The 14,733-nt window shown below is 38.1% G+C and overlaps 1 protein-coding gene across 1 annotated transcript; it reads left to right on the forward strand.

Annotated features, from left to right (window-relative positions):
* Window positions 1-3,047: 3,047 nt before the first annotated feature.
* Window positions 3,048-3,878, forward strand: LOC110898290 (lipid phosphate phosphatase gamma). Its single transcript, XM_022145051.2, has one exon. The coding sequence runs from the start codon at window positions 3,110-3,112 to the stop codon at window positions 3,776-3,778; it is 669 nt and encodes a 222-aa protein (XP_022000743.1). The 5' UTR covers window positions 3,048-3,109; the 3' UTR covers window positions 3,779-3,878.
* Window positions 3,879-14,733: the final 10,855 nt, after the last annotated feature.

A 14,733-nucleotide genomic window follows, 5' to 3' on the forward strand; every position in this document is an offset into this window, starting at 1 on the left:
ACAGTGCAAACCCTCCGTCGCTCCAGTAGTTAAAGGAGATGTTTTCGGTTCATTCCAGTGTCCGACAACAGAGGTTGAGAAGGAGCAAATGAACTAGATACCTTACGCGTCAGTAGTCGGGAGCTTGATGTATGCTCAAGTCTGTACTCGCCCAGATATCGCTTACATTGCTGGAATGCTAGGCCGTTATCAGACTAATCCTGGCTTAGATCACCGGAAAGCAGCTAAGAAGGTACTTCGATATCTGCAAGGGACGAAAGACTATAAACTGACTTATAGAAGAAGTAATCATTTAGAAGTGGTGGGCTATTCTGATTCTGACTTTGCCAAATGCAAAGATGACAAGAAATCCACTTCGGGCTATATCTTTATGTTAGCAGGCGGGCCTATCTCTTGGAAGAGTCATAAACAACAGTTGACCACAACTTCCACAATGATGGCAGAGTACATTGTTGTTTATAACGCAACCTGTCATGGAATGTTGCTTAGAAATCTGGTCACTGGACTCAAAACTGTTAATTCCATTTCTAGACCATTGAAGCTTTACTATGATAATTCAGCTGCCGTTAGTTTCTCGAATAGTAACAGTTCGACTGGAGCTGGTTTATATCTTGATACAAAATATCTATTTGTACGTGAACGAGTTGAGGAAAATAATCTTTGTATCGAGTATATTAGTACTAAGGATATGCTTGCGGATCCGATGACTAAAGGTCTCCCTCCTAAGGTTTATGAAGAACATGTTCGGAATATGGGATTTAGTAAAGACCTTATTTGAGCATATTGTACTAGCTTATGTTTATGATTAATGAAATTTCCTCAGTTTGATTTTGTATGTCTGTTAGAATATGTTCAACCGGTATAATGGCATATAGACAAATAAAGTTCCAAGTCAAACAAAGGGCTTACGCGTATCTTGATCATGACGATTAGGTTTTAAATTAAGGCTATAGTATGATTAATGAGGGTCCTGAGTCGCATAATGATTCAACGGCTGTATTTTTCTGCTATAGTACTTGTTTAGGGCTAAAATGAGTGTTAACTCCTGATCAGGCTTATCTAATACTCATAGTAAATGATTACTCGGCTAAGTGGGAGAATGTAAGATTAAATATATTAAATATTAATATTTAATCTATAGCCATTATAATCATTTACATAATATAGATCAAAATATATTATAACCTATTAAATAATTAGTTGGTAATTGTTGATGGACCATATTACACTTATTAACTAATTAGGTTTCCTCCTGGGTGCTTATATAAGGAGAATTATGTGGAGGTTAAGGGGTTACTCAGTTACACAATTACACACACCCCATTAGCCATAACATCATAATTTCGACCTCCTCTCCTAACCGATACCCTTTTCGGTTTTCTAAGTCCCCATCATCAGTTAGCACCCTAAGGAGGAACCAGATCACCTTGACAAAGATGTCGAACTCCATGTCGTCTTCTCTCACTGGATTCTCCACTGCACTGTCTGCGGTGACAGGTATGTTTTCATGTTTTCCATAATGTTTACACAGAACTGATCCAACACGGCTCGGGCTTGATAAGGCCCAGCTTGTTTCGAGCTTTTTCTCGAGCCGATCTCGAGTAGCTTGCGAGCCGTTATTTGTCTAGATCCGCCACATGCCGGATCAAGCTCGTTGGCTTAGGCTCAAGCTCGGCTTGGGTTCAAGCTCGTTTGTCGTTTGCACCCGTTTTCGAGCTTTTTATTATCGTGTTTTTTTTTTCCATTTACATTGTATAAAGAACGATAGAATTTTTTTAATGTTATCTCTGAAACTTTGGCCTAGATTCGCCCACTGATCGGATGATACACGGATTACCTCAAATATGTGACGCAAGTGAAGGGTGACATTTTAAAGTGGCGACATATCGAGAAAGAAATTGTACATGCTGAACGTTGCATGGATTGTAGTGTCTGCATTATGTAAAAAAAGTAATATTTTTTACTGAAAGACAAAAAACTGATGGTGTAGTGTAAGTAAGACAGTCAAAATTACTGATGGTGTACAACACACACATACAAAGATCTAATCTCCGAGAATCGAGGGCCCGTCAGCGAGGAGCATTGGAACAGGGCGTGGGCCGAAGACTTCGTAGGCGTGTATCATCGATTGTTGTGCAAAGACAAAGATAACAAGGCTGCTCACTTATTTGGTCGCGTGCAGGCGATGCTGGAAAATAAAGATGGAAAGGACATGTAAAAATACGATGAGAGGGTGTGGATGTTATTTTTCTTTAAATACTTGAAAATACCTAAAACACCCTTTGGCGCAGTGTAGCTCGAAGTTGTGTTTTAGTATATATTTATAATTATAGATAGAGGATCCTCTACATTAATCCAGAAGTGTGAGAAGTGTATTATAACACTATATATAACACTATATAACACTATATAAACACCGTATAACATTATGTAACACCATATAACACTATGTAACACTATATAACACTATATAACAAATATAACACTATATTTTGTCTGATAGCATGTCTATGATAGATGTATAGTGTTATATTTGTTATATAGTGTTACATAGTGTTATACGGTGTTTATATGGTGTTATATATATAGTGTTATAATACATTTCTCACACTTCTCAAACTTCTGAATTAATGTACAGGATCCCTACCCTATAATTATAATTATAATTATAATTATAATTATTGTAGTAATATGAGTTTACTTGTTATATAGACTTTATAGCCAGTGAAAAGTTATATGTTTCTTGGATTGAAAGTAAAATATAATTTTATTATATACTATAATTAATTTTTTTAATAACTTAATAGGTTGTATTAAAAATTCCGTGTATCTTGCCAGCAATAATCTACTACATTTATGCAAATAGAATTAGTAACTTTTAGTTAACAGAAATTTTATTTGGTGTCACATTATTTTGACCTTTTTTAGGAACAATCCATAGTTGACAATTTTTAAGGCCTAAACACAATTTAATACCATTAATTTATTTTGTAGCATGCCTTTAGTTATGGTCAAGATATCACAACTCAAATATACCATCTTTTGAGTCCAAGAAGCCCCTTTGAGGCTTCAATCAAAACCACCAATTCGATTAGTCTCACTTAGATCAATGTCGAATCAACTAAGAGCTATAACGCTAACCCATGTTCGTTACTTCAAAGGAGATCAATTAGGCCATTTTCTTGCATGGGTTTCATTAGTTCCGGTGTTCATTGGCCTAGGTGGTTTTGTTTCCCACTTCCTCTTTCGTCGTGAGCTTCAAGGTATGTTTTTCGCTCTAGGGATATTGATTTCCAATTTCATAAATGAGGTGATCAAAGCATCTGTCCAACAAGCCCGCCCAGAAACTTGCATCATGCTTGAAATGTGCGATTCACATGGTTGGCCTTCGAATCATTCGCAATACATGTTCTTTTTCGCAACCTATTTAACTTTGTTGACTTACAAGAAAATGGGAATTATGTTTAGAAAGCAAATGTTGCTTGTAGGTCTTGTTGTTTGGCCACTAGCATTGCTTACAATGTATTCTCGGGTTTATTTGGGGTACCATACGGTTGCTCAGGTTTTTGCTGGTGCCGGTCTTGGGGTTTTTCTCGGTGGGTTGTGGTTTTGGGTGGTTAATTCTTTGCTCATAGAGCTTTTTCCGGTGATCGAGGAGAGTTTCTTTGGTAGATGGTTTTATGTTAAGGATACATCACATATACCTAATTCGTTGAAATTTGAGTATGATAATGCTCGAGCTGCACGAAGGCATGCGCCTTATAAGCGTATAGATTGATTCAAAAGCCAAACTTGGCGAGTGATTTTATCTTTCATTGTTTATGCTACGTTCAACTTATGTAAACGTTTTATTTATTGTCAATGTTTTGTGTTGGTCATGGACACTAGCCTAGTTCTACGGTAGCTCTTATGAATTGAGCCACCTAAATGATTCTTTTGAATTGACCCCACTTCTCTCTCCATAATATTGAGATAAATTGTTTTGACGTTTTATCGACTCATAAGACATTCTTGCCTCTTGTCAACTTGTAAGACAATAACCTTATAATATTATCTTTGAGATGACACAAATTCTTATTTGAATGTGAACATGTTTCCACAATGCCTTTGGACAGTTTGGTATGTTTTCTATCGAATATTTAACTAGATTATGAGTCTAACCAAGTGGCATTTGAGTCTAACAACTAACTAGACTTCCTAAGGCCCTTTTATACTCCACTAAGTCATGTATTTGCAATATTAATTCCAATTTATATAATATTATTATTGCTAAACTTCCCACGACTCGAAGCAAGTCGCCCCTCCACATCCAAGTGTTATGGGGTAAAGAAAAGGTTGTCTCTTTCCTGGGCATATGAGTTGGAGTAAAATACAACTAAAGGAAATTACCAAACATATTGACTTATTACTTATAAACCACTCTACATTTTGGACGCTCCTAACTTTTCTTAAGTTGTCAATAAGGAGAACGCAAAGCCATAAACTATTAATCATATAACTCATATATAAATATAATTATTTGTGTCGAGTGTTGGTAGAAAAAAAAAAAACATATTTTCACCGGATTTTCAACCAAGTGCATACAAAGTTAAATTGAACCACTATGAAATGATTCCAGATTGGTGGGTGTGAAATAAGCCTCAAATAGAATTTGAACCACTTTGAAATGATTCCACATTGATGAGGTGTGAAATAAGCCTCAAATAGATAGATACATGTGACGATGTTGGGAAGGGAGTAGGTGGTATGACATGTGACTATATAAGTGTATATGATGTTGATGTGTGAGTTTAAATTATTTGGATATATGTTGTTATATTATTACTTTATAAAAAAATCAATTGATGAAAAAATAGGAATTCAATTTTACAAAAAATATCCATGTGAGAAATAATTGTCTAACAAAATGCTAGTTCGTGACATTTAATTATCAAGTGGTTACAAATTATAAAATCATTGTAGTAACAAATTTGAAAATCTTTACAAGTTTCGTAGATTTATATTTTATCACTTAAATTATTAGAATTTACAAAAACTCTAGCTAAAGGGTTTTTAGTCTACCGGTATCAAAATGGGTAAAGTGTGTCCGTTCCTATGTGGTTGAAGATGGTTCGAGTCTAATGGTAGACATCAATGTAGAAATATAAGTATAATTAGAGGAGTGTAAGTGTTAAGCGATTTAGCATTCTAAAAAAATTACAAACACTCTATAAATATAAAACCAAACTAACATAACACCGGATATACACAAGCAGACAAGTAATCATGTTATTAAAGTGGGTTTCATAGGGTGATCAATCAAGATCTTTCCTCATATCTTTGGGACTGTGTGTCGATCTCCTATGTGCGAAATCTAAGGGACTTGTTCGTATGGACCCCCTGGTCTAGTTCCAAGCCTTACGACGAAAGGGGAGGTGGCGTGGCCAGGGGCGCAGCATAGTGGGGGCGGTCGACCCTCCGAACTTTTCGCTCAGTAGTGGAGAGTGTAGTTTTCGTATAGAAATTTTTGGGTATATACGTTTTCAACTCCCTGGTAGGAAATCTGAAGCTTCGCCACTGGGCGTGGCGTAAAGTGAGACTGAGGGCTTCCCTTCCTATCCTAGATCAGAGTTACTAGCTTTCTAAACTGATAGTTGTATGCCCCCTCATGTAAGCTTTAGTCGAGCCCGACTTTAGAACCTATCCAACTAATAGATTTGGTACCATTCTTTTTCGCTCATGCTCCTTGAGAGGAAAGAAGAGCTAATTCTAATTATGTGATTTTTTGTTTGAACAGCTAAATTTTGTAATAAACCAACTAGCAAGCAACTAGTTTGGAGTCTCTAGGAAACAAAATAATTTTAATAGTGAGAATAAAACTATGAACAACCTATAACATACCAGCTAACAACACATACAAAGGAAGTAGATAAACGAAAACCCATGAAAACAATCCAAAAAAGAAGATCCGCGCATAACATCTATTACCCATTCCTGAACCCGCAAGACTAAAAGCTTTAAACATCGCACATGATAGGAACCCACTTCTCGCTTCCACCAACTACTAAACATTTGTTTATGAATAAATTCCAAACTCGTCAACAAGTTTCTCAATAACTGCACTATTACATTCTGTTGGAAAATTGTGAAAATAGCATTTTTCACAAATATAGGAAAATGATTTTTTCCTATTTTGAACTAGAAATAAATATAATAAAATGAGCGGGTTTTATATATTTATTTGTGGGTTTGTGTTCTATGTCGGAAGAGTTTCGCAACGAACTAAACCACGTCCAAAACGGAGCTAAGATGAATGAGATATCGCTCAAAGTTTGGTGTTTGAAACTTGAATGCTGAAAATGTGGGAAAGTGGCACCTTGTCCCACATCGGATGAGAGATGAAACTTAAAGGGGTATTTAAGTAGGAACTCTCCATACTTATTATTTCATGAAAGCACTCACTAGTATACTCGTTAAGGGCTCCGTACCCTAACTCGCACACGCGCGCGGCGTGGGCAATGTGGCGCTTTGATGGCGCACTTTGCATGCGTGGCGTGGGCGATGAGGCGCAATGCATCGCTGCGAGCCGCCTTTGTATTTTTGACCGCGTGCGCGTGGTCGAGCACAAGGGTTGCAAGGACCAAGTGGTAGGTGATGTGGCGCATGACGTGGCAGTCATGCGCATGCGCGCACGAGTACACATGGCATGGGCACTGAGGTGACGTGCGCGACACACCTAAGTGAGCCAAAACGGCGCGACTGTGTGGCGTGCTCGTAGAGGCTACCAGGTGACGTGGCGCACGCGCGCAGGTGCGCATGGGACTGAGGCGCACGCGCGCATGGCAGTGAGCCAAATGGACGCACCGCGCATGAGCGTGCAGACCTGCACGCGCGCACCAGTGTGTCTTACGCGCGCGCGCAGAAGCTTCTTACTGCAGTTAATGCCAGTGCAGTTAAATTCAGCATTTGAAACTGACGAAGTTAATGCGTTTGACTGAGAATTAAGTGACGAATTAAAGGGCATTAAAGACGTTTAATGTAGTTTAATTCACCCATTTAATTCATTTTTCAGTTTTTTCAAGACCTACAACTATAAATAGGAGCATCCTATTGCAAACCAAAGACACCGAAACACAACAACTTACAATCTTCTCTGTTTTTGTCTTCTTCTCTCAAGCAATCAAGGTACACCTTCGGGTTGGAGTCAAGACCGGCAGTGCAACTGCTTGCGGCTGTTGTATCCTGTAAACAAACGTGTTCTCCTAGGAGACACGAAATTTGTTTTAAGGGACCCGTGTCTAACACGATCCTCAGCCAAAAACAGTTTCGTCTGTTCGAGTTTTCTGATCTTGTTTTTCCATTTTTCAGTTGTAATTGTATTGTATTGTATTTATTTTTGTTTCTGATTAGTTCTTGTAATTCAAGTTAATAAAGGAATTTTTTATTTATTTTACACAAACGGATTCCTACACATTCTATTTTGTAACTCGACGCCCTTCCTACTTCGATACAACATATCGTACCTTTTATCAAAAGAAATACTACTAGCAACTCAATCTATACTACTTTCCTCCATCATATGATTTTGAGACCTAATCAAAATCTAATCATGTTATTAATGTGCCTTTAAGAAATTTTTAGTTATTGCTTCAAAACAACAGTGTATCACTTATTGATTTCTTGTTGGTTCAGTTCTGTTTGTTCATGAAGGAAAACAATATAATCATACCTGTCACCGCAGATAGTGCAGAGGAGAATCCTGTGAGAGAGTTCGACATGCCTGTCATCTTGATTCGGTTCCTCCTTAGGATGCTAACTGATGATGGTGCTAAGAAAACCGAAAAGGGATATCGGCTTGGAGAGGAGGCCGAAACTAATGATGTTATGATCTAATGGGGTGTGAATTGTGAAACTGAGTAACCCTTAAACCTCCACCTTATTCTCCTTATATAAGCACCCAGGAGGAAACCTAATTAGTTACTAAGGGTAATATGGTCCATCAACAATTACCAACTAATTAATAATAGGTTCTAATATATTTTGATCTCTATAATGTAAATGATTAAGATGGCTATAGATTAAATATTAAACATAATATATTTAATCTTACATTCTCCCACTTAGCCGAGTAATCATTTACTATGAGTATTAGCTAAGCCTGATCAGGAGTTAACACTCATTTTAGCCTTAAACAAGTACTATAGCAGAGAAATACAGCCGTTGAATCATTATGCGACTCAGGACCCCCATTAATCATACTATAGCCTTAATTTAAAACCTAGTCGTTATGATCAAAATACGCGTAAGCCCTTTGTTTGATTTGTAACTTTTTATTTGTCTATATGCCATTATACCGGTTGAACATATTCTAACAGACATACAAAATCAAACTTGAGGAAATTTCATTAAACATAAAACATAAGCTAGTACAATATGCTCAAATAAGGTCTTTACATAATCCCATATTCCGAACATGTTCTTCGTAAACCTTAGGAGGGAGACCTTTAGTCATCGGATCCGCAAGCATATCCTTAGTACTAATATACTCGATACAAAGATTATTTTCCTCAACTCGTTCACGTACAAATAGATATTTCGTATCGAGATATAAACCAGCTCCAGTCGAACTGTTACTGTTCGAGAAACTAACGGCAGCTGAATTATCACAGTAAAGCTTCAATGGTCTAGAAATGGAATTAACTATTTTGAGTCCAGTGACCAGATTTCTAATCAACATTCCATGACAGGTTGCGTTATAGACAGCAATGTACTCTGCCATCATTGTGGAAGTTGTGGTCAACTGTTGTTTATGACTCTTCCAAGAGATAGGGCCGCCTGCTAACATAAAGATATAGCCCGAAGTGGATTTCTTGTCATCTTTGCATTTGGCAAAGTCAGAATCAGAATAGCCCACCACTTCTAAATGATCACTTCTTCTATAAGTCAGCTTATAGTTTTTCGTCCCTTGCAGATATCGAAGTACCTTCTTAGCTGCTTTCCAGTGATCTAGGCCAGGATTAGTCTGATAACGGCCTAGCATTCCAGCAATATAAGCGATATCTGGACGAGTACAGACTTGAGCATACATCAAGCTCCCGACTACTGATGCATAAGGTATCTGGCTCATTTGCTCCTTCTCAACCTCTGTTGTCGGACACTGAAACGAACCGAAAACATCTCCCTTAACTACTGGAGCGATGGAGGGTTTGCACTGTTGCATGTTATATCGTGTAAGGACACGATCTATGTAGGCCCTTTGGGACAATCCTAAGATCCCTTTGTTTCTATCTCGGTGAATTTCGATGCCAATGACGTAAGATGCATCTCCGAGATCCTTCATGTCGAAATTATGCGAGAGTAAACGCTTCGACTCATGCAACATGTCTAAACTATTACTTGCCAATAGAATGTCGTCAACGTAAAGGACAAGTATAGTAAAGTTGCTCCCACTCATCTTGAGGTAGGTGCATTGATCCACTTGATTCTTCATAAAACCTTGCTTCTTCATGACTTCATCAAACTTGAGGTACCACTGACGTGATGCTTGTTTTAACCCGTAAATGGATTTCTTCAGCTTACAGACTAGATGCTCCTGACCTTCAGGCTCAAAGCCTTCAGGCTGCTTCATGTAAACATCTTCGTCCAAATCTCCGTTAAGGAAAGCGGTTTTAACGTCCATCTGATGCAGCTCTAAATCGAAATGAGCTACTAGGGCCATGACGATCCTTAATGAATCTTTACGAGAGACAGGTGAAAACGTCTCTTGATAATCAATTCCCTCTTTCTGAGTGTAGCCCTTTGCAACCAATCTCGCTTTGTAGCGTTCAACGTTACCATTCGGATCCAGTTTTGTTTTGAACACCCATTTGCATCCTACGGGTTTGACTCCGTTGGGTAATTCTACCAAATCCCAAACGTCATTTTTCTTCATGGAATCAAGCTCATCAATCATTGCTTTATTCCATTCAGAAGACTGATCACTGCTAATGGCTTCATTGTAAGAGATAGGATCATTGAGCTTTCCGGGATCCATTTCAGTCAGGTAGGTAACATAATCATCCCAATTAGGAGGCCTTCTTTGCCTGGATGACCTCCTGAGTAGATTATCGGGTTCAGCGTTGTCTTGGTTTTGAGCGTTTGATGTGCCTTCGTCATGAGGTATAATTGGTTCTGATTGTAGAGGTAAATTTTCAGTTGGTGCAGTAGCTTCAGGTGTAATAATTGCATTGGGTACAAGAGGAGTAATCGGAGTAATGGTAAGCGACGAGTCTCTCCCCCCCGCGTCTTGTACTTCTTGCAATTCTTCGTAAGGGTTGGTACTGCTCCCACTGACCTTGAAATTCTCCAGGAACGCGGCACGCTTGGTTTCAACAATACGGGTGACATGGGAAGGACAATAGAAACGATAACCCTTAGAGTTCTCAGGGTACCCGATAAAGAAACAGGTAACTGTCTTAGGATCAAGTTTCCTTAGGAAAGGATTGTAAAGTTTTGCTTCAGCAATGCAGCCCCATACTTTCATATATTTAAGACTCGGTTTCCTTCCTGTCCAAAGTTCATAAGGAGTTTTAGGGACAGACTTAGAAGGAACTCTATTGAGTATATGAACAGCTGCTTTTAACGCTTCAGTCCAGAGGAATAATGGTAAGTTAGTGTTGGCTAACATACTGCGCACCATGTTCATAAGGGTACGGTTTCTTCTTTCAGCGACACCGTTCTGCTGAGGTGTACCAGGCATGGTGTATTGGTTCACAATCCCCTGGCCCTTACAAAACTCATAAAATGGACCAGGAGCTTGACCCACATCAGTATGTCTTCCATAATACTCACCGCCTCTATCTGATCTCACAACTTTAATCTGACGATCTAATTGCTTTTCAACTTCAGCCTTATAATCTTTAAAAGTTGTTAGAGATTCAGATTTCTCCTTAATAAGATACAAGTACATGTAACGAGAATAATCGTCAATAAAAGTGATAAATGAAGTATGTCCTGTTATGCCAGCGATTTGGTAGGGACCACTAATGTCAGTGTGAATGAGTTCTAATAAATTAGAACTCCTAGTGGCACCTTTCTTATTCGCTAATGTCATTTTACCTTTAAGACATTTGACACATGTTCCAAAGTCAGAGAAATCGAGAGGAGGTAAGACTTCATCCTTCACGAGACGATTTAATCGCTCTTTTGAAATGTGGCCTAAACGCTGATGCCACAACATGGATGAAGTCTCTAAGTCTCGTTTCTCTTCCATCTTTGTGAGTGATTCATTAATGTTATATGACAACAAAGATTTGGAAAAGCCATCATCTAGTTCTAATCTATAGAGACCTCCATCCAGAACACCAGTACCATAAAGAACAGAATCATAATGGATAGAGAGTTGGCGATGACCATGGGAAACAATAAAACCGTCCATGTCTAACTTTGGTCCTGATACAAGGTTCCGAGTTACCTCAGGAACATATAAGGTATCATAAAGTTTAATACATAAACCAGTTTTCATAACTAATTGTAATGTTCCAATGGCCTTCACTTCTAATTCTCGATCATCCCCAACCTTAAGCGTTCTTTGGTTTCTTTCCAGCTTCCGGATTGAAAGGAATCCCTGAGTAGAATTGGTAACATGAACCATAGAACCAGAATCAAACCACCAAGAATTAGCAGGAACACTTAAATTATAGGACTCAAGTATCATAAAATAATCGTTACCTTTCTTAGCCAGCCACTCCTTAAAGTCAGGGCATTCCTTCTGCATGTGTCCTGTCTTTTTACAGAACTTGCAGCGGATACTGCCTAAGGAGTTCTTAGAGCTGGAAGGTGCACTTGCATTAGTGTTAGGATTAGACTTATGGACTTTAGAAGCATCCTTCCTCTGATAATTGTGCTTCCTTTTCTTAGGATTGGAGGTAGTGAAATTGGCAACATCAGTATGGCGATCCATCCTCATACGCTCCTCCTCCTGTACGCACATGGCGACCAGCTCACTCATCGTCCATTTTTCCTTCTGAGTGTTGTAGTTGATCTTGAATGCTTCAAAAGAAGAAGGAAGCGAAGTAATGATGAAATGAACAAGGAAACCATCACTGATTTCCATTTCCAGCCCCTTCAGCTTATTGGCCATGTCGTTCATCATCATGATGTGCTCGCGAATGCCGCTCCTCCCATCATACTTAGTTGTCACAAGCTTGAGAATAAGAGTACTAGCGTGCGCCTTAGACGTCCCTTTGAACTGAGCCTCCACATGTTCCAAGTAGGTTTTAGCATCTTCAGAATCAGGAATAGCTCCCCTGATTGCATTGCTTATGGATTGCTTCATAAACATGAGAGACATGCGGTTACACCTAGTCCACTTTTCATGAGTTAACTGCTCAGCAGCAGTACTTTGAGTGGTAAGGTCCGCTGGCTTTTTCTCTCTTAGAGCATAATCGAAATCAAGCAATCCGAGAGTAAGCATGAGAGCATCCTTCCATGCAGCAAAGTTATCACCAGTCAAAGGTGGAATCCCGCAGTTGGGTGCTGATAGTGGAAATAAGATGAGCAAGTTATGATACTAAGGAAGAAAACTAATGTGATCTATGGGCACGTTAAACTAAGGCAGGCAAAATAATGACCATTTTACATAATGAAGCTGTGATAATGTCTATTACTAACATCAAAATAATAGACTTAACTAAAAAATTCTACTTAAACGAAAACAAAACAGCTTTGGCCAGAAGTGTAATCATTTAAGCATATGTGCAAAGTGGTTGTAACAAATCAGCTTTGGCCAGAAATTGAAACAATCACTTTAGTTATGCACTTGCTAAGTATGCCATCTATGAAAGAATTAAATCAGCTTTGGCCAGATATTAAAACATTCATGCTTATGATGCACACTTAGCATAGCTTTCGTAATACTTGAATGATAAGTAGATGTATCAAGTCAGCTTTGGCCAGAAATGATATATCAAAAGCTCATTCAAGTTAAGCTATTTCTGGTTTTGTAAAACATTATCTGATTCTGATTAATTAACTAAGTAAATTACAAAACCATTCATTTAATAGCAAACCACCCGTTAGCGCGGATCGAACTAATGACGTTATCGGATCCGCAAGCAGCTTAAAATGATGAGATTGCGAGTCGCAACCACGGTTTCGACTAATGACGTTATGGTTGCGAGTCGCAACTACGGTTTCGACTAGTCACGTTATGGTTGCGAGTCGCAACTACGGTTTCGACTAATCACGTTATGGTTGCGAGTCGTAACCTCATGGTTGCGAGTGATGACATTCTGGTTGCGAGTAGCAACCTCATGATTGCGACTAATGACGTTATGGTTGCGAGTAGCAACCTCGTGGTCTCGAGTAGCAACCTCGTGGTTGCGAGTAGCAACCTCATGGTTGCGAGTAGCAACCTCGTTAACAGCTGTAATTGTGATATCATAACCGAAAATTCGAAATCTAAGGGATTAAAAGATATCCTTTCCTGTTTAAGCTGATCTAATTTTGTTAACAGATTTCGAAATTTAAATCTCTTTATCTTTTAACAGTTTTCTAAAAATTTTTAGAGGACAAAATTAGATCAAAATCAGGAAAAACACTTAATAATCCAAATCATATTCCAAAACATAACAGAATATTCGAATTTTCACATAAACATGATGAACCCTAATCATAAAAAATAAAATTCTGGAACCCGAAACCTGAATTTTTAATAATTTTACTAAACAGATTTCGGTTAAAACATGATCCAGTTAATTCGGTGAACAAACAATTAATCCTTTCATCGAAAATCATGATTTCGAGTCGATTCTTATGACTCGAAACCGGCTGTCAAGTTCATACGGTTTCAAAAAATTCCGTTTTCCAAGTTTCAATCCCAGAATTATGGATACGAAAACAGAACTGACTAATCAACATATGCTCTGATACCACATGTTGGTTCAGTTCTGTTTGTTCATGAAGGAAAACAATATAATCATACCTGTCACCGCAGATAGTGCAGAGGAGAATCCTGTGAGAGAGTTCGACATGCCTGTCATCTTGATTCGGTTCCTCCTTAGGATGCTAACTGATGATGGTGCTAAGAAAACCGAAAAGGGATATCGGCTTGGAGAGGAGGCCGAAACTAATGATGTTATGATCTAATGGGGTGTGAATTGTGAAACTGAGTAACCCTTAAACCTCCACCTTATTCTCCTTATATAAGCACCCAGGAGGAAACCTAATTAGTTACTAAGGGTAATATGGTCCATCAACAATTACCAACTAATTAATAATAGGTTCTAATATATTTTGATCTCTATAATGTAAATGATTAAGATGGCTATAGATTAAATATTAAACATAATATATTTAATCTTACATTTCTAAGTTTTTAATAATGATAACCCATGTCCCATTGGCTAGGACTCGATCGAAAAACTGTAATAAACACCGGTTATAAAAATAAGAAACTACAAGTATATAATACTAGATCCATCAATTTACACAAATTGTCCTATATATTAATCATCCAGGAATGAACAGTAGCTAAATATAAGTTTTTATTTATTTATTTAATCTTCTGAATTCCTATATGAGGATTATGAGGAGAGGGTGGGATGTGGGGTCACTAAATTAGCTAATGAGGACATTACCTATATATTAAAATTACAACACAATGAACAAGAACATCATCAAGGGGAAGAGCAAATGGTATTTGGTACCAGTATTGGTATCAAATGTACCAAAAACGGGTATATTTTCGGTACCGCCTTTTGACATTTTTGTTAT

Source organism: Helianthus annuus, chromosome 13, assembly GCF_002127325.2.
Source record: "Helianthus annuus cultivar XRQ/B chromosome 13, HanXRQr2.0-SUNRISE, whole genome shotgun sequence".
Taxonomy (NCBI): domain Eukaryota; kingdom Viridiplantae; phylum Streptophyta; class Magnoliopsida; order Asterales; family Asteraceae; genus Helianthus; species Helianthus annuus.

Excerpts from the sequence above, each read along its gene's own strand:
- LOC110898290 (XM_022145051.2), top strand. The coding sequence starts at position 3,110 with ATGTCGAATCAACTAAGAGCTATAACGCTAACCCATGTTCGTTACTTC.